At 39.1% G+C, this 21856-nt stretch overlaps 1 protein-coding gene across 11 annotated transcripts in view; it reads left to right on the plus strand.

Annotated features, from left to right (window-relative positions):
• The window catches only part of RPAP2 (RNA polymerase II associated protein 2), a 98747-nt gene extending 83719 nt beyond the window's left edge, over window positions 1–15028 (plus strand). The window contains exons 12-14 of one of the 11 annotated variants that reach the window (XR_015254878.1): window positions 159–267; window positions 6338–6487; window positions 13840–15028. Coding sequence is in view for 7 of the 11 variants with exons in the window: in XM_086717539.1 (XP_086573665.1) it covers window positions 159–267; window positions 6338–6415 (187 nt within the window). In the remaining 4 variants the exon portion in view is untranslated. Of the gene's footprint in view, window positions 1–158; window positions 268–6337; window positions 6585–6887; window positions 10252–13839 lie in introns of those variants that run through there. The other 10 variants (XR_015254875.1, XR_015254876.1, XR_015254877.1 and 7 more) reach the window with 10 other exon arrangements.
• The last annotated feature ends 6828 nt before the right edge of the window (window positions 15029–21856 follow it).

Below are 21856 nucleotides of genomic sequence, written 5' to 3' on the forward strand. Positions count from 1 at the left end.
GTTAAATCAGTTTCAGTTGTACAACACAGTGATTCAAAAACTCATACATTACACTATCCTCACCACAATTATGGCTATTATCTGTCACCACACAACACTATTACGATACCATGGACTATAACATACCTATGTTGTACCTTTTTTTTTTTTTTTTTAAGTTTATTTATCTTGAGGGAGAGAAAGAGAAAGAAAGAGTATGAGCCAGGGAGGAGCTCATTCTGTCTGGATGATCTATCCATTGATGTAAGTGGAATCCTTACATCAATAGTAAGTAATTAAAGTCCTCTACTATTATTGTATTCTGTTATTTTGTCCCTTTATGTCTGTTAATATTTGCTTTATGTATTTAGGTGTTCCTGGATTTACAATTTATAGTTGTTATATCCACTTGTTGGATCGATCCCTTTATCACTATGTAATGCCCTTCTTTGTCTCTTGTTACAGTCTTTGTTTTAAAGTGTATTGCTACCCTCATTTTTTTTTCCACTTTCATTTGCATGGTTATATGTTCTTCCATCCCTCTACTTTCAATCTGTGTCTTTAGATCAGATGTGAGTCTCTTATAAGCAGCATAATAGATGGGTTTGGTTTTTTATCCAATCACCCTATGTCTTTTGATGGGAGCATTTAGGACATACACATTTAAAGTAATCATTGGTCTCTGCCCCTCCCCCGCTCATGCCCTGTCTCTCTCTCTCTGTCAAAAATAAATAAACATTAAAGTAATCATTGGTAGGTATGGCCTTATTGCTATTTTGTTATTTGTTTTCTGGGGGTTTTTAATAGTTCTTCACTGTCCATTTCTTCCTTTGCTCTCTTCCCATGTGATTGATGGCTTTCTTTAGTGTTAGGCTTGGATTCCTTTCTTTTTGTTTTTCTTGTGTACCTGTTAAAGGATTTGGGTTTGTGGTTACCATGAGGTTCATGTGTAACATCCTAATTCTATAGCAGTCTGTGTTAACTTGATGGTTGTTTAAGTTCAAACACATTCTGAAAGCACATTTTTCCTCTTCCTCTTCATGTTTTACATATTAATGTCATATTTTACATCTTTTTATTTTATTAGTCCCTTTACTAATTTTTAGATATAATCGGTTTTACTACTTTTTTAAAAAATTTTAATTCCAGTGTCGTTAATACACAGTGTTATATTAGTTTCAGGTATATAATAATAGTGATTCGACAATTCCACACATTACTCAGTGCTCATCACTATAAATGTACTGTTAACCCCCCTCACCTATCACCTGTCTCTCCCCCCACCAACCTGCCCTCTGGTAACTCTCTCTTGGTTGTCTGTAGTTAAGAGTCTGTTTTTTGGTTTGTCTCTTTTCTTTTTCCCCCATTTATTCATTTGTTTTCTTAAATTCCACATATGAATGAGATCATATGGTATTTGTCTTTTTGGGACTGGCATATTTTGCTTAGTATTATACTCTCTAGCTCCATCCATGTTGTTACAAATAGCAAGATTTCATTCTTATGAGCGAATAATACTCTGGGGTGTGTGTGTGTGTGTGTACTTCTTTATCCATTCATCTATTGCTAGATACATGGGTTGCTTCCATAATTTGGCTATTGTAAGTAATGCTGCAATAAACATTGGGGTACACATATCTCTTCAAATTAGTGTTTTCTTATTCTTTGGGTAAATACCCAGTAGTGCATTACTGAGTTGCAGGGTAGTTCTATTTTTACCTTTTTGAGGAACCTCCATACTATTTTCCACAGTGGCAGCACCGGTTTGCAAAGCCACCAACAGCACAAGGTTTCTTTTTCTCCATATCCTTGCCAACACTTGTTTCTTGAGTTTTTTTATTTTAGCCATTCGGACAAGTGTGAGATGATACCTCATTGGGGCTATTTGCATTTCCCTGATGATGAGTGCTGTTGAGCATCTTTTCATTCATCTGTTGGCCATCTGGATGTTGTCTTTGGAGAAATGTCTGATGATTTTACTACTGTGGTCTTTTTTTTTGTTTGTTTAATGTCGGGCTTGAACCCATGACCCTGAGATCAATACCTGAGCTGAGATCAAGAGTCAGATGCTCAACCGAGTGACACACGCAGTGGCCCCACTACTTTTGTCTTTCAGTGTTCACACTAGTTTTATTAATGATTGATCTGCTACCTTTACCGTATGTTTGCTTTACTCAAGAAGTGTTTTCTTTTCATAAGTTTCTAATTATTTTTCTTTTTAGCTTAAAAAGTCCTTTTAACATTTCTTGTAAGGCTGGCTTAGTGGTGATGAACTTTAACTTTTGTCTGTCTGGGAGACTCTCTCCTATTCTGAATAACCTTGCTGGGTAGAATATTCTCAGTTGTAGGTTTTTCCTTTCAGCGCTTTGACTATATCCTACCACTTACTTTTGGCCTGCAAAATTTCAGCTCATAGCTTAATGGGGTTTTCCTTACATGTAACTATTGCTTTCTCTTGCAATTTTTTTTTTTAAGATTCTTTCATCTTTGACATTTTAATTGTAGTTTGTCTTGGTGTAGATACCCTTGGGTTCATCCTATTAGGGGCTCTCTCTGCTTCCTGGACCTAGATGTCTCTCTCCTTTTTCTGGGACCTCCTATAATGTTAGTACACTTGATGGTGTGCTAGAAGTCCCTTAACCTATCCTCATTTTAAAAAATTATTTTATTATTTTGTTGTTCAGCTTGGATGCTTTTCATTACCGTCTTCCTGATTGGTGAGCTTTTCTTCTGCATCCTCTAATCTACTGTTGATTCATTCCATTATATTTTTCATTTGCTGCTGCATTCTTTAACTTTGATTGGTTCCTTATACTCTCTGTATCTTTGTTGAAATTCTGAGTTTATCCACTCAAGTTCAGTGAGCATCTTTATGACTGTTCTTTGAACTCTTTATCATGTAGACTGCTGGTGTTGGTTTCATTTATTTCTTTTTCTGAAATTTTGCTTTGTTCTTTCTTTTGGAGCATATTCCTCTGCCTCCTTTTGTTTGACTTTCTATGTTTCTGTGAATTAGGCAGAACAGCTGTTTCTCCTAGACTTGAAATACTGGCATTGTGTAGGAATATCTCTGGTGTAGACTATCTGTGACTTTAGCTGGTTGGCTAATGCTGTAACCAGTGTAGGCTCAGAGCTCTGGGCATTCCAGGCATGTAGCACTCTGGCAGGGTAGATGAAGTCAAAATGGGCAGCAGGGGTTGGAGGGTGGGTGGGAGGGAGACCCACAGTGCTCTGTGCATAGGGCACCCTAGCAAGGTGGCTGGAACTGAATGGGCACAGGGTTCCCTGGTGGGATGGCAGGAGCTGAAGCAGGCGTGAACAAGGTAGTCCTAAGGCACCCCACACAGGGGGCACGCTGCCGGGACAGCTGGAACCAAAGTGGCCTTGGAGTCACAGGGTGCTCCTTGATGGGACAGCAGGAGCTAAATCAAGTATAGGCCAGGGGTCCCAAGGCACTCCATGTGAGGAACATGCTGGCAGGATGGCTGGAGCTAAGACACACACCAGCCAGGTCTCAGAGCTGTCTGCACTTGAGGGGCCCTGGCAGGACAGCTGCTGTGGGCTAGGAGGTCTCGGGCAATCTGTGCAGTAGTTGCCCTGGTGAATCATCTAGAGTTGAAACAGGTACAGGATGATTTGGGCCCTGTTGCCTTGACAAGACAGCTGGAGCTGTAGTGGGTGCTGTCTAGGGGTGGTTCAGTGTGCACTGCACTGTAGCTACCTTGGGAAGACTGCTAGAGCTGGTGTGCGTTAGGTTGCCCAGACCCTGATTTGGTACATGCTATGAAGGGGCAGTGGGGACATAAACAATGACATGCACTAGTACCTTTGACGCCACAGCATTCCAGCAGCTCCCTGGCCCTTTGCCAGACTCCCTGGGGCTCATTCCTTTATATACTAGTTGTCCTTGTTGTCTACAGCCTTTTTTCCTTGTAGCAGGGCAAGTGGGGCTAGTGTGGTTTAGGGGACTGGGGCTCAGTGAAGCAGCAGACCAACTCCGGTGCTTGTACCCTGCTTCTGTCTATGCCATCAAGGTAGAGAGGGAACATAAACAATGATACTGGCCAGTACCTCTGACCCACGGAGCATGGTCTAGCAGCTCCCTGCCCTTTATCTGATGCTCTAGAGAGCTGGTTCCTTTATATTCTAGATGCCCTTTTAAAGTGTGGCTTTTTTTTTCTGTGCTATAAGGGCTGAGATCTACTCCTGGTCCCTCAGTACTATCCTTCTCCACTGCAGTTTGCAACATCAGGGCAGGATTCCTGTTGTTTATGTCTCCATTGCTCCTTTCTCTAGGTGGTCCCTCAATCCTTGGCGGGCAGGAGCTGTTCAGTCAGCCCTCAGTTCTTTAAGAGGAATTGGTCTACATGTAGGTGTAGATTCAGTGTGTCATACAGGAGAGGATCTGAGGATCTTTTCTACATCACTGTCTTCCCACATTTTTTTTCTAAACAAAACATTTAGGTGTATTTGAACACATAATGAAGTTATTATAATTTAAGCCCTTCATGTTTGCTAGAGAAGTATCAGAAATATTCCTAAAATATTTTATAACCCTGGCACTTGATAGAACAATTCTCCTAGAAGCTGCTTCTTGATCTTTTCATTTTCTGTTCTCATATGGGCACACAGGTTGAGAAATCTAGTCACCATTTACATCTAAGCTGAGGGGTAAGTTTTAAAACATACGAATGGCACTTTGAGAAGTTATTGAGATTTTCTTTTCATATATGAACCAAATACTAGTCTCTTTGAAAGCCAGAGGAATTCTTTTGGACATGCCATGTAAGTACCGTTCTTAAATATACACAAAAGCTAGGTTTGTATGGAGTTGACATATCCGAGCTACCTCCTCTGACTTCTTGGTTTTATTTTAGCTAACGTTATCCAATCCCCAGTAACTTTGGTCTTATTGCAGGGTAGGAGAAACTTGAGACATGTGAGAAAAGCCAGAGTTGACTTCTGGTTTCCACCTTCACTGCAGGAAGATGCCTCAGGAATAGCTGGCCACAAATGCCAGTTTGCCCAAGTGCCTGCTTGGGCTTGACATTGAAAGCTTGGGTTGTCCTGTTTCCTACCTTTGGGGAATACCTGTAGACAAAGCTTATAAAATGTGAAAAACTGGTACTGCATTGTCTAGCTGTAAAGAAATATAGGAAAGGTGGGGAAGGAATACACTAAAGTGGTTTTCCCATGTAGAACTCTGGATTTCACTGGAAGAGTCATCTAGTCTCCACTTCTTGCTAAGATACCTTGAGGAATATAGAGAATTTACCACCTTCTCAAAGCGCCAGCCATCTTTAGATAGTAGTAACAAATATTTCCTTTTACTTGGCTTTCTGTATGAGATGGCTAAGCAAGGAAGGAATCTGTCTCTCAGAAAATAACATTTTGCCTTCCACACTCACTACTGTGGAATTGCTCCACGCCGATTCCTTGAGCCTTATTGATTTAAATCAGAAGGTTATTTTATTTATATTTGATGTGCCTGGTGGCAGTGCCCAGTGTTAAAGCATCTGGAAGACCTTTGTGGTAAGTGTAAGACTGTTTAAGGATAAAAGAATTTTCTCCCCAAAAGCTCTCCAGAAATATAACTTACAAAGGCTGATGCTTTAGTATATAATTGTTTGTATAAGTATATAATCTCGAGAACATGCATAAGTATATAATTACATATCATTAGTATATATTTTACATATATATGAAAAGTAATGGTTTTAATCTTTGATTGGTAAGCATGATTTTTAAAAAGTGAATATTTAATGACATTTCATTGAAAATTACTTTTGAGAATATTATATGTAATCTGTCTTCAGGAGTATTTGCTAGAAATGCCTTAAAGAAGCAGTGTTCCTTAAAAAGCTTGTATTAAATGCCATATAAGATGTAGTTCATCTGTTTAGTGTTCTAAAAATAAAAATGTTAAGGTTTCATCCAAAATACAGTCCTATTTGTCTTTATCTTTTTTATTTTTCAGGTGATATAAACATTCAGTTTAGTTTAAAAGCAATTCTCACCTCCAAGCTTCTTTCCACAGCCTCCTTTCCCCAAGTGGAAATACTTCATTTTCATTTCTGAGAAGAACTTGGTGTCTTTTTCTGGGGTAATGAAGAACATGTTATAGATTCAGGCTTTTAGGTTTATTTCCATACTTAACAATATGCTTGATCTTTCAGTCTTTTCCTGAGATTTCTCCTCTGCTTTTATTAGTAAAGCCTTCTGTCTCAGGGGGTTTTGTCATAGCAGATAGATGAAGTCTCTCCAATTTAACAAAATTCCCTCTGCCATGTAGAAGGCAGGAGCCCCCTTAGTCCTTCTTATTTTGTGGATATGCATTTAATATTTTTGTTTTTTTCAGACTGACCCCGATTCTTGGCATTCAGAAGCATTCTCAGGAAAACGTGGTGTTCACACAGTTTATAGAGACTCTGCTTAAAGAATTACATTTAAAGAATGAAGACCTTGAAAGCTTAACTCTCATATTTAAAACCAGCTGTTAACCAGAGTGGTGAGTTGGATTGTGTTTTACTTTGTTTTTTTCATTTGTTGCCCATTTGGAATCTTTTTTCCTATTAGAAATATTAAAAACTAAGGATAGACCTCAAGATATCCTCAGTTTGTTAAGGAAAAACATGGTATCCCTTCTTTCCTAGCTGCCCCATTCACTTCCTCCCCACTCCTGTTACTTTCTGCCCCATTCTTGTTGTTATTCCTCCTTAGAGGCGATTGCAGCTAGTTCTTCATACTCAAACCTAGATCATCCCTTATGTCCCATCTTACTCGTTGAAGTACATTGCTATTTCCTGGGAAGAAACCTAACCACTGTAGCCATCCACTGAGAACTTCCTCCTACTTCCCTCTTCAAACCATTCCCAACACAGCCAATAGCTTAGTCATCTCCTTTGCAGGTAAGCCGGTGAATGTACAAGTCCTGCTCTGTTGAATCCGGACCTTGCTCCCTGGCACATAGCCGTCCTCTACTCTCCCAGGTTCTTGCCTTTTTCACAACTATCCGAGTGTCCCCTCTTTCATCCTGCCTTAATCGTACCTCTCCCTTTCCTCCTTTTACTTCTCACTTCATTCTCTCAGGTGCTCAGATAAGTATTGATTTAATGTTAAGATTGAAGAAATTTAGCCAAAACTACAAATGAGACCTTCTCAGGGAGCTTTTTTTTTCTTTTTAACTTTCAATTTCTTGAATTATACAAGCTTACTGTAAAAATACAGAATTGCAAATGTAATTTTAAAAAGGAAAATTCCCCTGTCTGCCTCCAATCCTATCTACTTCACAGAAGCACATTTGATATATATCATTTTATTTTTTATAAAAACGAAAACAAAAAGCTCTTCAAGCACATCTTTAAATTTATGAGAAGGAGAGGAATTTTGGCAGAGAAGAAGGAACAGCATCCCTTTATTGAACCTGCTTGATAATTGAACATAAGGAGTCAGCACAGTCACTACTGCCCAATTTATTCCCAGTGGCTTTCAGATGACCCTGCTCCCCTGAGGACCTTGTAAAACAAAGGCTTTTACATAGGGAATGAGCTCAGGTTGACCTGTGTAAACATCAATTCAGAGGCCCTTCTAAAAATATAGTGAAGTTGGAGTTTGTTTCATTGAGCTTCAGGTAAAGAAAATAACAAAGAATGCCTTACCCAGAAGTCCTCCCTATTTAATGAATAATACAATCAAGAATCATTTTTAATTAACATATTTAAAACTTGTATATAAACAGAAGGCATTAAAGTATTTTTGAGGACTTTTGACAATAATGTTTTAAGTGGACTTAACACTTCCTTTGTAATCATTGTTTACTTACACAAATAATGTAAATAATCAAAGGTAAACCTTTGCCCAGACTCAGTATTATAAGGGATTCTGAATGAATGGGGCCTCATTACATCATTTTCCCTATGAGAGACAGGGAGAGACCGGTTAAGATGGCAGAGAAGTAAAGGGACCCTGGATTTTCCTCCTCCCTCAAAAACAGCTGTATTGAGGTCAGATTACTTGGAACACACAGGAAATAGATCTGTGGAGTAGCAGAAGGATCTAGCAGATGCAAGATGTGTGTCTATGTGAATTGGGGAAGATAAAATAGCAGAGCCAGGGAGGGGAGGGAACCTTTTTCTGTGGAGAGACAAAAGAAGAGAAAGAGAGGGGTTGTGAGACTGCAGCATCGTGTTTGCACAAGAGGAAAACCTCTCTGGACCATGGACTGGGGAGTGAGAAGTACTGAGTGTACCAGTTTTTCTTCTGTCAAAAGCTTTTGGACCCGAAACTGTGAGGTTTCAGAAGTGTGTTACTTTCTCAGGAGCAGAGCCATGGTGCATGCTCTTGGGGAGGAGGACCCTGGCCCCCAAGGGCATAGCATGGTGTAGCAATCTCTGATCCCTTGGGCCCACTGGTAGAGAACAGTCCCCTTCCTGGAGTACTTTTGGAAGAGAGTTTATTGCCACCCCAAGGACAAAAGTCCCTGCAGGTGCCAGCTTAAGGTCTTTAATCAGAAGCGGGGAGAGGCTTTACTCCAGGAGTGGGGAGCAAATCTGCCTTGTGCTGGGTGCTTTAAGACTTTGGGTTTTGAATCCCAGCTGTTCACCAAGGAAAAATGCAAGAGAGTTTTGGCGCAGGGCAAGCTGACTTCCCTCGCTAATCCTTGAGGGCTGCCTGAGAAGCAGGGGTTGAAATCCCCAGTCCTGGTACAAAGATTGGGGTGGCATCATTTTACGCACCACCCCCCCAAACCCAACATGGTGGGACTTCAGAGAGCAACACAGTGGCCCCCAGTGGAAGTGAGAACCACTTATACCACACCCTACCCCTCTGTGCCAGCAACTGTTTATTTACTGGGTCAAAAGTGATACTAAAACGCTTCTCCTCCAGACTAGCACAGCACCCAGGCACCAACAGAAGTTTTTTGTGTTTTTTTTTTTAACCTCTTCCTTTTTTCCTTTGGAATCAGGCTCATAGTTTGCTTTTTTTTTTTTTTTTTTTTTTTTCCCTTTCTTTTTCTTTGGAATCAACCTTATAGTTTCTGATTGTCTGTTTGGGTTTTTTTTGTTGTTGTTCCTGTTCCTTTTCTCTTTTTATAGGATTAGTTCCCCCCACCCTTTTTTTCCAGGGTTATGTCAACCAACAAATCAAAACTTACCTAGAGGTCCAAACACTTCACCGCTGCAAACAAGGAAGAGTTCTGACCAGTGGGAAAGAGCAGCCAAAACAACAGCAGAATGCACATATCATACACCAGAGTATGCTCCTAGAGTGTCAGGCCCTGGACAGTGTATGACTCCTCTTTAATATAGTAGTACTCTCAGATACAGGAAACATAACAGGTTTTTAAGACATGTAAAAGACAGAAACTTAGCCAAAATGACAAGATGGAGGAATTCTCCCCAAAAGGAAGATCAAGAAGAAATCATAGCCAGGGGCTTGCTCAACACAGATATAAACAATATATCTGAACAAGAATTTAGAACAATAGTCATAGGACTACTAGCTGGGCTTGAAAAAAGCATAGAAGACCCCAGAGAAACCACTGCTGCAGAGATCAAAGACCTAAGAACTAGTCAGGATGAACTTAAAACTGCTTTAACTGAGATGCATAACAAACTGGATATAGTGACATTGAGGATGGAAGAAGCAGAGAAGAGAATAGGTGAAATAGAAGATAAGATTATGGAAAATAATGAAGCTGAAAAAAGAGGGAAAGGAGGTTACTAGATCACAAGGGGGACTTAGAGAACTAAGTGATTCCATGAAACTACATAACATCTGTATCATAGGAGTCCCAGAAGATGAAGAGCGAGAAAAAGAAGGTTTATATGAACAAATTATGGCTGAGAAACTTCCCTAACCAGGGGAAGGAAACAGGCATCCAAGTCCAAGAGACTGAGAAGCCCATTCAAAAATCAACAAAAAACAGGTCAACACCATGACATATCATAGTAAAACTTGCAAAATACACAGAGAATTCTGAAAGCAGATAGGGACAAAAGATTCTTAACCTACAAGGGCAGACACAGAAGGTTAGTGGCAGACCTGTGCACTGAAACTTAGCAGGCCAGAAAGGAGTGGCAGGAAATATTCAATGTGCTGAATAGGAAAAATATGCAGCCAAGAATCCTTTATACAGCAAGGCTGTCGTACAGAATAGAAAGAGAGATAAAGAGTTTCCCAAGCAAAAACTAAAAGAGTTTGTGACCACTAAGCCAGCACTGCAAGAAAATTTAAGGGTACTCTCTGAGTGGAGGGAGAAAAAAAAAAGAACCAAAGTAGCAAAAACTACAAAGAACCAGAGAACATGACCAGAAACACCAACTCTACAGATAACACAGTGGCACTAAATTCATATCTTTCCGTAATCACTGTGAATGTAAATGGACCAAAAGCTCCAATCCAAAGACATAGGGTAGCAGATTGGATTAAAAAAAAAAAAAAAAAAAACCGGGGCACCTGGGTGGCTCAGTCAGTTAAGCATCCGACTTCAGCTCAGGTCATGATCTCACAGTCCTTGAGTTCGAGCCCCAAGTCAGGCTCTGTGCTGACAGCTCAGAGCCTGGAGCCTGCTTTGGATTCTGTCTCCCTCTCTCTCTGCTCCTCTCCTGCTCATGCTCTGTCTCTGTCTCTCTCTCTCTCAAAAATAAATACATTTAAAAAAAAATTTTTTAATCTATATGCTGCTTATAAGAGACTCATTTTGGACCTAAGGACCCTTGCAGATAGATGGTTCTCCATCCCTTCACTTTCTATCATGCTAATGGAGGTCAAAAGAAAGTCAGAGTAGCCATACTTAGACAAACCAGATTTCAAAACAAAGACTGTAACAACAGGTGAAGAAAGGCATTATACCATAATTAACGGGTCTGTCCACCAAGATCTAACAATTGTAAATATTTATGCCACCAGTGTGAGAGCACACAAATATACAAATTAGTTAATCACAAAGAAACTCCCAGATAGTAATACAATAATAGTAGGAGACTTTAATACCTCACTTACAGCAGCAGACAAATCATCTAAGCAGAAAATCAACAAGGAAACAATGCTTTGAATGACACACTAGACTGGATGGACTCAACAGATATATTCAGAACATTTCATCCTAAAGCAGAATAACATACATTCTTTTCAAGTGCATATGTAACAATGTCCAGAATAGATCACTACTGGGTAACAAAACCAGCCCTCAATAGGTACAAAAAGACCAAGGTCATACCATGCATATTTTCAGATCACAATGCTATGAAACGTGAAATCAACCACAAGAAAAAATTTGAAAGCCCTCAAATACATGGAGGTTAAAGAACATCCTACCAAAGAATTAATGGGTCAGCCAGGTAATTAAAGAAGAAATGAAAAAATACCTATGAGGAAACAAAAATGAAAACATGACAGTCCAAACCCTTTGGGATATAGCAAAGGCAGTCCTAAGAGGAAAATACATTGCAAAACAGGCTTATGTCAAGAAGAAAGGGGGTGGCCTGGGTGATTCATTTGGTTAAGTGTCTGACTCTTGATTTTAGCTCAGGTCATGGTCTCACAGCTTGTGAGTTGGAGCCCTGCATCAGGCTCTGCACCGACAGTGTGAAGCCTGCTTGGGATTCTGTCTCCCCACCCCACCCCCCACCGCCGTCCCTCCCCTGCTCAAGCATGTGTTCTCATTGTCTCAAAAATAAGCATTTTTAGAAAATTAAAAATTAAAGAGGGAGGAGAAGTCCCAAATACACAACCTAACCTCACACCTAAAGGAGCTAGAAAAGGAGCAGCAAATAAAGCCCAAAGCCAGCAGAAGGGAAATAATAAAGATTAGAGCAGAAATAAATGATATAGAAACAACCAGTAGAACAGATCAATGAAACTAAAAGCAGGTTTTTTGAAAGAATCAATAAAATTGATAAACCCCTAGCCAGACTTAAGAAGAGAGGACCCAAATAGATAAAATCATGAATTAAAGAGAAATAACAACCAACACCACAGAAATACAATTATACTGTGAAAAATTATATGCCAACAAACTGAACAAAATTCCTAGACATTCACACACTACCACAACTCAAACAGGAAGAAATAGAAAATTTGAACAGACCCATAACCAGCAAAGAAATTAAATCAGTTCCCAAAAATATCCCAACAAATTAGAGTCCTGGGCCAGACTGCTTCTCAGGGGAATTCTACTAGACATTTAAGTAAGAGTCAATACCTGTTCTCCAACTGTTCCAAAAAATAGAAATGGAACAAGAGCTTCCAAACTCAACTCTATGAAGTCAGCTTCATCTGGGTTCCAAAACCAAAGACCCCACTAAAAAGGAGAATACAGGTCAATATCCTTGATGAACCTGGATGCAAAAATTCTCAACAAGATATTAGCAAATCAAATTCAACAGTGCATGAAAAGAATTTTTCACCATGATCAAGTGGGATTTATTCCTAGGCTGCAGGGTTGGTTCAATATTCACATATCAATCAATGTGATATACCACAATAAAGGAGAAGAACCATATGATCCTTTCAATAGATGCAGAAAAAGCATTTGACAAAATACAGCATCCTTTTTTGATAAAAACCCTCAAGAAAGTAGGGATAGAAGGAACCTACCTCAACATCATAAAAGCCATATAGGAAAGACCCACAGCTAATATCCTCAGTGGGGAAAAACAGAGAGCTTTCCCCCTAAGGGAAGAAACACAACAGGGATGTCCACCATTGTGGTTCAACATAGCACTGGAAGTCCTAGCCTCCGCAATCAGACAATAAAAAGAAATAAAAGACATCCAAATTGGCAAAGAAGTCAAACTTTCACTCTTCACAGATGGTATGATCTACATAGAAGATCTACATAGAAAACCCAAAAGCTTCCACCAAAAAACTGCTAAAACTTAATATGTGAATTCAGCAAAGTTGCAGGAAGTAAATTCAACATATAAAAATCGTTTGTATTTCTGTATGTCGATAATGAAGTATAAAAAAGGAAAATCAAAGAACTGATCCCATTTACAATTATACCAAAAACCATAAGCTATCTAGGAATAAATCTAACCAAAGAGGTAAAAGGTCTATATACTGAAAACTATAGAAAGCTTATGAAAGAAATTGAAGAAGACTCAAAGAAATGGAAAAGTATTTCATGCTCATGGATTTAAAGAACAAATATTGTTAAAATGTCTATACTACCCAAAGCAATCTACACATTCAATGCAATCCCTATCAAAATAACACCAGCCTTCTTCACAGAGCTAGAACGAACAAACGTAAAATTTGTATGGAACCACAAAAGACCCCAAATAGTCAAAGTAATATTGAAAAAGAAAACCTAAGCAGGAGGCATCACAATCCCAGTCTTTAGCCTCTGCTACAAAGCTGTAATCATCAAGACCGTATGGTACTGGCACAAAAACAGACACACAGATCAGTGGAACAAAACAGAGAACACAGAAATGGACCAACAAATGTATGGCCAACTAATCTTTGACAAAGCAGGAAAGAGTATCCAATGGAAAAAAGTCTCTTTAGCAAATGGTGCTGGGAAAACTGGACAGCAACATGCAGAAGAATGAAACTGGACCACTTTCTTATACCACACACAAAAATAAACTCAAAATGGATGAAAGGCCTAAATGTGAAACAGGAAGCCATCAAAAATCTTAGAGGAGGGGCACCTGGGTGGCTCAGTCTGTTAAGCATCTGACTTTGGCCCAGGTCATAATCTCATGGTCCGTGAGTTCGAACCCCACTGTCAGCAACCCTGAGCCTGGAGCCTGCTTCAGATTCTGTGTCTCCCTCTCTCTCTGCCCATCCCCTGCTTGTGCGCTCTCAAAAATAAATAAACGTTAAAAAAAATTTTTTTTTAAATCTTAGAGGAGAACACAGCCAACAACGTCTTTCACCTCAGCCACAGCAACTTCTTACTAGGCATGTCTCAGGAGGCAAGGGAAACAAAAGCAAAAATAAACTATGGGACTTAATCAAGATGAAGAGCTTCTGCACAGCAAAGGAAACAACCAACAGAATGGGAGAAGATATCTGCAAATGACATATTAAATGGTTAGTATCCAAAATCTATCAAGAATTTATCACACTCAATACCCGAAAAACAATCCAGTGAAGAAATGGGCAGAAGATATGCATAGACACTTTTGCAAAGAAGACATCCAGATGGCCAACAGACACATGAAAAGATGCTCAACGTCACTCATCATCAGAGAAATACAAATCAAAACCACAATGAGATGCCACCTCACACCTGCCAAAATGTCTATAATTAACAAAGAACCCTTTTGCACTGCTGTTGGGAATCCAAACTGGTGGCAGCCACTCCGGAAAACAGTATGGAGGCTCCTCAGAGGATTCAAAAAAGCTGCTTCAAAGGAGCACATGCACCCCTGATGCTTATAGCAACACTATCAGCAATAGCCAAAGTATGGAAAGAGCCCAAATGTTCACCAACTGATGAATGGATAATGAAGATGTAGTGTGTGTGCGCGCGCAGAAGTACTCCACACAATGGAATACTAACTCAGCAATGAAAAAGAATGAAATCTTACCATTTGCAACAACGTGGGTGGAAGTAGAATGTATTATGCTAAGCGAAATAGGCAGAAAAAGACAAGTATCATATGATTTCACTCCTGTGGAACGTAGGAAACAGAACCGATGAACACAGGGAAAGGGAAGGAAAAATAAAAACAGAGGGAGGTAAACCATAGGAGACTCTTAAATACAAAGAACAAACTAGCAGTTACTAGAGGGGAGGTGGGTGCAGAATGGGCTAAATGGGTGATGGGTTATTAAGTAGAACACTTGTTGGGTGAGCACTGGGTGTTATATTTAAGTGATGAATCACCGGGTTCTACTCCTAAGACCAATACTACACTGTATGTTAAGTAACTTGAATTTAAATAAATTTTTTAAAGGCTAAAAAATAGAGACAGCTTTGAGTAGGTAGTTGAATTTTTTCTCTGCATGATTTCTATAAATCATAAATTCACTTGTGTATAAAGACTAATGTCTAATAACCTTTTCATTATTAAATTACTATTAGCAAGTATGTGTTAATGCTTTTAATTGCAAATTTAAAAAATCTAGCTTTTCTTATGATAGAATGTTAATTATCTTTTGCTGCTTAACAAATTACTCTGAAGACTTTAAGCCACTACCATTTTTTATCTGACACTTTCTATGAGTCCAGAATATGGAAACAGTTTAGCTTAAGGACTCTGGCTCACAGTTTCTCATGAGTGTGCAGTTAAGCTGTTAGGGCTACAATGTCATCTGAAGGCACAACTAGAGTAATATTCCCTTCCTAAGGTCACTCTTGTGGTCGTTGGTAGGATTTAGTTCCTCACAGGCCGGTGAACTTGGGCCTCAGTTTTTCATTGGCTGTTGTCTGGAGACCTCTACATAGTATACCTCACTACTTCTCATGTGCTTTATCCTTACAGTGAGCAAGATGGAAGCTACAGCTTTTTTGTAACTAATCTCAGAAAGTGACATCCTATCAGTGTAGTCAAATGTACACTGTACATCAAATCAGTGTAGTCCACTGTCTTGGTAAGAGTCTTGAACTTCACACTAATTGAGGGCACACCTGAACCAATCCATATGCCCATGGGATTGCTATAAACTAACCCCATCATTCTGGCAAGGGATGGGGGTGAGAGAAGAGGAATTTCTTACTGATCTAGGCCCATCACAGCCTTCCCTCAACTGAATATGAGTTGGGTCTATTCCACATAAACCACTATTGCTATGTAATGAGGAAAAATGGAATATATTGGGAAGACAACACAGTGTTCCCAAAAGCTACCAAAATATTTTAGGTGTTTTCTTCAAACTGTCCTTTTTTTTTGCTTCACAGGTATAATCCATGAAGACCAAATAGAAGATGAACTTCTATTCATCATTTCTGGAATTCTAGCTTCAATAGTGATCTGGTGGTGACTGATTACTAGCTTTGTTCCAAGAAAGACCTTTATCTTCTTAGATTTCAGCCCCCTGCTTCCCAGTTCCTAACTGTACAGTGACTTCCCCCACATAGAGGAGAACCATTATTCCAACAAGGATAACTAAGTACTTGTATCCCTAACTATAAGACATAGTATTTTTATTTGTTTGAAAATGAAAAATGAGGGGCGCCTGGGTGGCGCAGTCGGTTAAGCGTCCAACTTCAGCCAGGTCACGATCTCGCGGTCCGGGAGTTCGAGCCCCGCGTCGGGCTCTGGGCTGATGGCTCAGAGCCTGGAGCCTGTTTCCGATTCTGTGTCTCCCTCTCTCTCTGCCCCTCCCCCGTTCATGCTCTGTCTCTCTCTGTCCCAAAAATAAATAAACGTTGAAAAAAAAAAAAAAAGAAAATGAAAAATGAGGTTTTAAGTTGAAACTTTAATAAATCTTAGTGACCTTATTTTTTTCTGGATGATTCTAGCCATTGTATCAGTTCACAAAATAATTGAGAAAATTCTCATTTTGGCCTCCTGGTCTAAACTCTAGATTTTAAGAATAATAAAGAGGTCAATAAATGCAATCTAAGATGAAGCCCTTTGGAAGTCTTGTCATTATTTTTATTTATTTATTTATTTATTTTTAAATGTTTATTTTTGAGAGAGTAAGCAGGAGAGGGATAGACAAGAAGACAGAGAATCCCAAGCAGACTCTGTGCTGACAGTGGGGCTCAATCCCCAAACCATGAGATCATGACTTGAGCTGGTATCTCAAGGGCCAGATGCTTAACCACCTGAGTCACCCAGGTGTCCCTAGTCATTATTCTTTTAAAGAAACTGTGCTATAAAATGGTCCTGAGCAATTTAGTTAAACCTACAAGTCCAAAACAGGAGTATCTCAGAATTTTCTGGACTCCCAAAGAAATAAAAAATTAAAAGGAAATTATAATTTATTTTCAAGAGACAATCTCTGGAATTTATACCTCTTTTTTCAAAATGTCTATCAAGCATGCAAGTTAGCAAGGCCTCCAGACCAGTTAAGGGGGGCTCAGTTTGGGAAGCTTTACTGGAGGGCCAAGAAACAAAACAAGATCTATTCCCTTGGACACTAGAGGAAATGAAAGCTGCTAAAAGTCCAACCATGGAAAGGGTCCAAAAAGCAGCCTCATAGGGTGGGGAACATAGTGGATGAGAATCTACAGTAATCAATATAGTGTGGTATTGGTAGGCACAAAGATCAGTGAAGCAGGGGGTCAGGTGGGAAGATGGCTGAGTAGGAGGACCTTAAGCTTGCCTTGCCCAAATATACAACTAGATAGTACTCACATCAGTGTAAATAACCCAGAAAATGACCCAAAGACTGACAGAATAAATTCCATAATTCCATAAATGGTAGAGAAGAGGCCAAATCAAAGAAGGTAGGATGGTCTGGAGTGAAATGAACCAGGCCTTTCACACTGGGGAGTCCATGAATGTGGAGGACAGATCCCCATATCGGCATTTGAAAGTGAGAGGGTCCAAATGTCTTGAGTTCTTAAAACCAGTGAGACTTAAAGCCTGGAATTTTAAAAATCAAGCTCAAGTCTGGGAGAGACTAGATGGCTTTAGGAAGCAGAGTCCCTGCCCTTAGCACAACAGGGGTGCCTGGGTGGCTCAGTCAGTTGAGCATCCAACTCGATTTCAGCTCAGGTCATGATCTTGCAGTTGTGGGGTTGAGCCCTGTGTTAGGTTCTGCACTGAGCATAGAGCCTGCTTGGGATTCCTTTCTGCCCCTCTCTTTCTCAAATAAATAAAAATAAACATTGAAAATAATTTTTCAAGACAGCACAACAAACAGCCTATACAGATACAGCACAAAACCAGCAGTTTGAAAAATGCCAGGGGTAGACAGAGGGAGAGTGATTTGTTCATCTCAGAGCATGGCCTGGAGAGACCGGGATCACGGGCAGACCCCCTTCCAGGACAAAAGAGCTGGCAGGTGCCATTCCCCTCCCCACCCCCAGCATAAACAACAGCTACCTGCAGGAACTAGTGCAGTGTGGACACTTGTTACCTAACTTAATTACACCAAGCCCCACCCTTCACATTTCGGATCCACCTTTCCAGTCATGGCCGCCTTAGTTCAGTCACTGCGAGGCCCCTCCCCCAGAAGACCAGTGGAAATTCTGCCAACACCGTGTCTCCTGACTGGCACCTTGTGCAGAACTCTGTTCTCACAGGTGCAGGTCTCATTTCACAAGCAGACCACCACACACCTTTTTAGATACTGCCCACAGTACACAAAAAGCCTCTGTAGACAAGTGGACTGAAGGAAAAAGAGGCCAACACTCAACAGCAGAGCATACACAATACTCCCAGGAAACACTCTCTGAAGCACCAGGCCCTGGGAAACAGGCACTACAGGACCTCTTCTTTATAAGGCTATTATCTTTAAGAGCACGAGAAGCAGCTGACTTGCCTAACACAAAGAAACAGACACAGGAAATTAGACAAAATGAGATAGAGAAATAGTTCTCAAATGAAATAATAGGACCAAACCACAGCAAAAGATCAAAGTGAAACAGACAAAAGTGATATGCCTGATAGAGAATATAATGATTTTAACAATACACACTGGACTTTAGACGAGTGGAGGACATCAGTGAGACCCTTAACAGAAATAAAAAGCAGCTAATCAGGGATCAAGACCACAATAAATGAAATGAAAAATACACTTGATTGGGTGGCTCAGTCGATTATGTATTAAGCATCCAACTCTTAATTTCAGTTCAGGTCATTACCTCACAATTTGTGGTTTTGAGCCCCACGTTAACCTCTGTTACCAGCACAGAGCCTGCACAATAAGTATTTCTGTAGGAAAAAAAAAAAATCAGCTAAGGGATTCACAAAATGAAATAATGTGAAATATGATACCATATACCTAAAACATGGAGGGGAGAGGACTAAAGAATGGGTTTGAACTTAAGTGACCATCAACTGCTATATGCAGAAGATATTATAGATAAACCTAATGTTAACTACAGATCAAAAACTAGCAATAGATATGCAAAGAATAATGGGAAAGGAACTCAAGTATATCACTGAAGAAAGCCAACAAAGCACGAAAGAGCAAGAGGAATCAGAGAAAATCTATAGAAACAACCATAAATAAGTAATACAATGGCTATAAATACATATCTATCAATAATTACTTTGAATGTAAATGACCAAACACTCCAATCAAAAGACATAGGGTGACAGAGTGGATTAAAAAAAAAAAAAAAAAAACAAGATCCATCTGTATGCTACCTACAAGAGACTCATTTCAGACTGAAAGACACTGCAATTTGAAAGTGGGGGATGGAGAAATATTTATTATGCAAATGGATGTCAAAGAAAGCTCAGGGAGCAATACTTAGACAAAATACACTTTAAAACAAAGTCTGTAACAAGAGACAAAGAAGAATACTATATACTAAGGGGATAATGCAACAAGAGAAATATAATTGTACATATTTATGCACCCAGCATGGGAAACCCCAAATACATAAAAGTTAAGAACAAACATGAAGGAATTGATATTAATATAATAACAGTAAGGGACGTTAACACCCCACTCAAACTGATGGACAGATCATCCAAACAAAATCAACAAGGAAACAGTGGATTTGAATGACATATTGGACTAGATTTAACAGACATATTCAGAACATTCCATCCTAAAACAGCAGAATCCCCCCTGCCTTTTTTTTTTTCAAGTATATATGGAATGTTCTCCAGAATAGATCATGTTAGGCCACAAAATAAGTCTCAACAAATTAAAAAATAAATATATCAAAGTCCTATCCTGCATCTGTCCTACCACAACAGTATGGAACTAGAAATCCATGACACAAATCTGGAAAGAACACAAATACATGGAGTTAAATAACATGCTGCTAAACAATGAATCGGTCAACCAAGAAATCAATGAAGAGGGGCGCCTGGGTGGCTCAGTCGGTTAAACGTCCGACTTCGGCTCAGGTCACAATCTCGCGGTCCGTGAGTTCGAGCCCCGCATCGGGCTCTGGGCTGATGGCTCGGAGCCTGGGGCCTGCTTCCGATTCTGTGTCTCCCTCTCTCTCTGTCCCTCCCCCGTTCATGCTCTGTCTCTCTCTGTCTCAAAAATAAAAAAAAAATAAAAAAAATAAATCAATGAAGAAATAAAAAATGACGTAGAAACAAATGAAAATGAAAACATTCCAAAATCTCTGGGATACAGCAAAAGTGGTTCTAAGAGGGAAGTTTACAGCAATACAGGCTTACCTCAAGAAGCAAGAAAAATCTCAAACAACCTAACCTTAAAACACCTAAAGGAACTAGAAAAGAAGAACAAACAGAACCCCAAACCAGTAGAAGGAAGGAATTGATTAAGATTAGAGAAGAAATAAATGAAATAGAAACTTAAAAAACAACAGAACAGATTATTAAAATCAGGAGTTGGTTCTTTGAAAAGAACAACAAAATTTATAAACTTTTAGCCAAGCTCATCAAAATAAACAAAAGAGAGGACCAAAACAAAGTCACTAATGAAAGAGGAGAAATAACAATGAACACCTCAGAAATACAAACAATTGTAAATTCTATTACAATATAATAATTCTATTATGAAAACCTATATGCCAACAAAGTAGACAACTTAGAAGAAATGTATAAATTCCTAGAAATATATAACCTACCAAAACTAAAGCAGGAATAAATAGAAAATTTGAACAGATCTATTACCAGCAATGAAACTGAATCATTGATCAAAAAATTCCCAACAAATACAAATCCAGGAGCAGACAGCCTCACAGGCAAATTCTACCAAACATTTAAGGAAGAGTTAATACCTGTTCCTTTCAAACTATTCCAAAAAATACAAGAGGGAAGAAAACTTCCAAATTCATCCTATGAGGACAGTTATCACCTAATACCAAAACTAAATCAAGATGCCACAAAAGAACTACAGGCCAGTATCTCTCATGAATATGCATGCAAAAATCCTCAACAAATTTTAGCAAACCCAATCCAACAGTACATTTAAAAAAAATCATACACCATGATCAAGATAGATGCAAGAGTGGTTCAATATTTGCAAAACAATCAATGTAATACATCAATAAGAAAAAGGATAAAAACCATATAATCATTTCAACAGATGCAGGAAAAGCATTTAACAAACTACAATTCATTCATGATGAAAACCCTCTACAAAGTAGGTCTAGAGGGAACATACCTCAACGATGACGGTCATATATGAAAAACCCATGGCCAACATCATACTCAAAGGTAAAACTGAGTTTTTCCCTAAGAGCAGGAATAAGACAAGGATGTCCACTCTCACCACTTTTATTCAACATAGTACTGTAAGTCCTAGCCACAGCAATTAGACAACATAAAGAAACCAAAGGCATCCAGATTGGTAAGGAAGAAAGAAAAGTTTCACTATTTGCAAATGTCATGATGGTATATATAGAAAATCCTGGACCCCACCAAGAAACTACTAATGTATGAGTTCAATAAAGTCACAAGATGCAAAATCAATGTACAGAAATCTGTTGCATTCACATACACTAATAATGAAGCAGCAGAAAGAGAAATTAAAAAAACAATCCCATTTACAATTTCCCCATAATAATAAAAAAATATCTAGGAATAAACTTTACCAAAAAGGTGAAAGACCTGTACTCTGAAAACTATAAAATACGGATGAAAGAAATTGAAGATGACACAAAGAAATGGAAAGACACGCCATGCTCATGGGTTGGAAGAACAAGTATTGGTAAAATGTCTATACTACCCAAAGCAATCTACACATTTTATGCAATCCCCATCAAAATACCTATAGCGTTTTTCACAGAACTAGAACAAACAATCCTGAAATACGTTACGAACCACAGATGACCTTGAATAGCCAAAGTGTTCTTGAAAAAGAAAAA

This window comes from Puma concolor, chromosome C1, assembly GCF_028749965.1.
Source record: "Puma concolor isolate L17-30 chromosome C1, mPumCon1.1.hap2, whole genome shotgun sequence".
NCBI classification, from domain to species: Eukaryota; Metazoa; Chordata; class Mammalia; order Carnivora; family Felidae; genus Puma; species Puma concolor.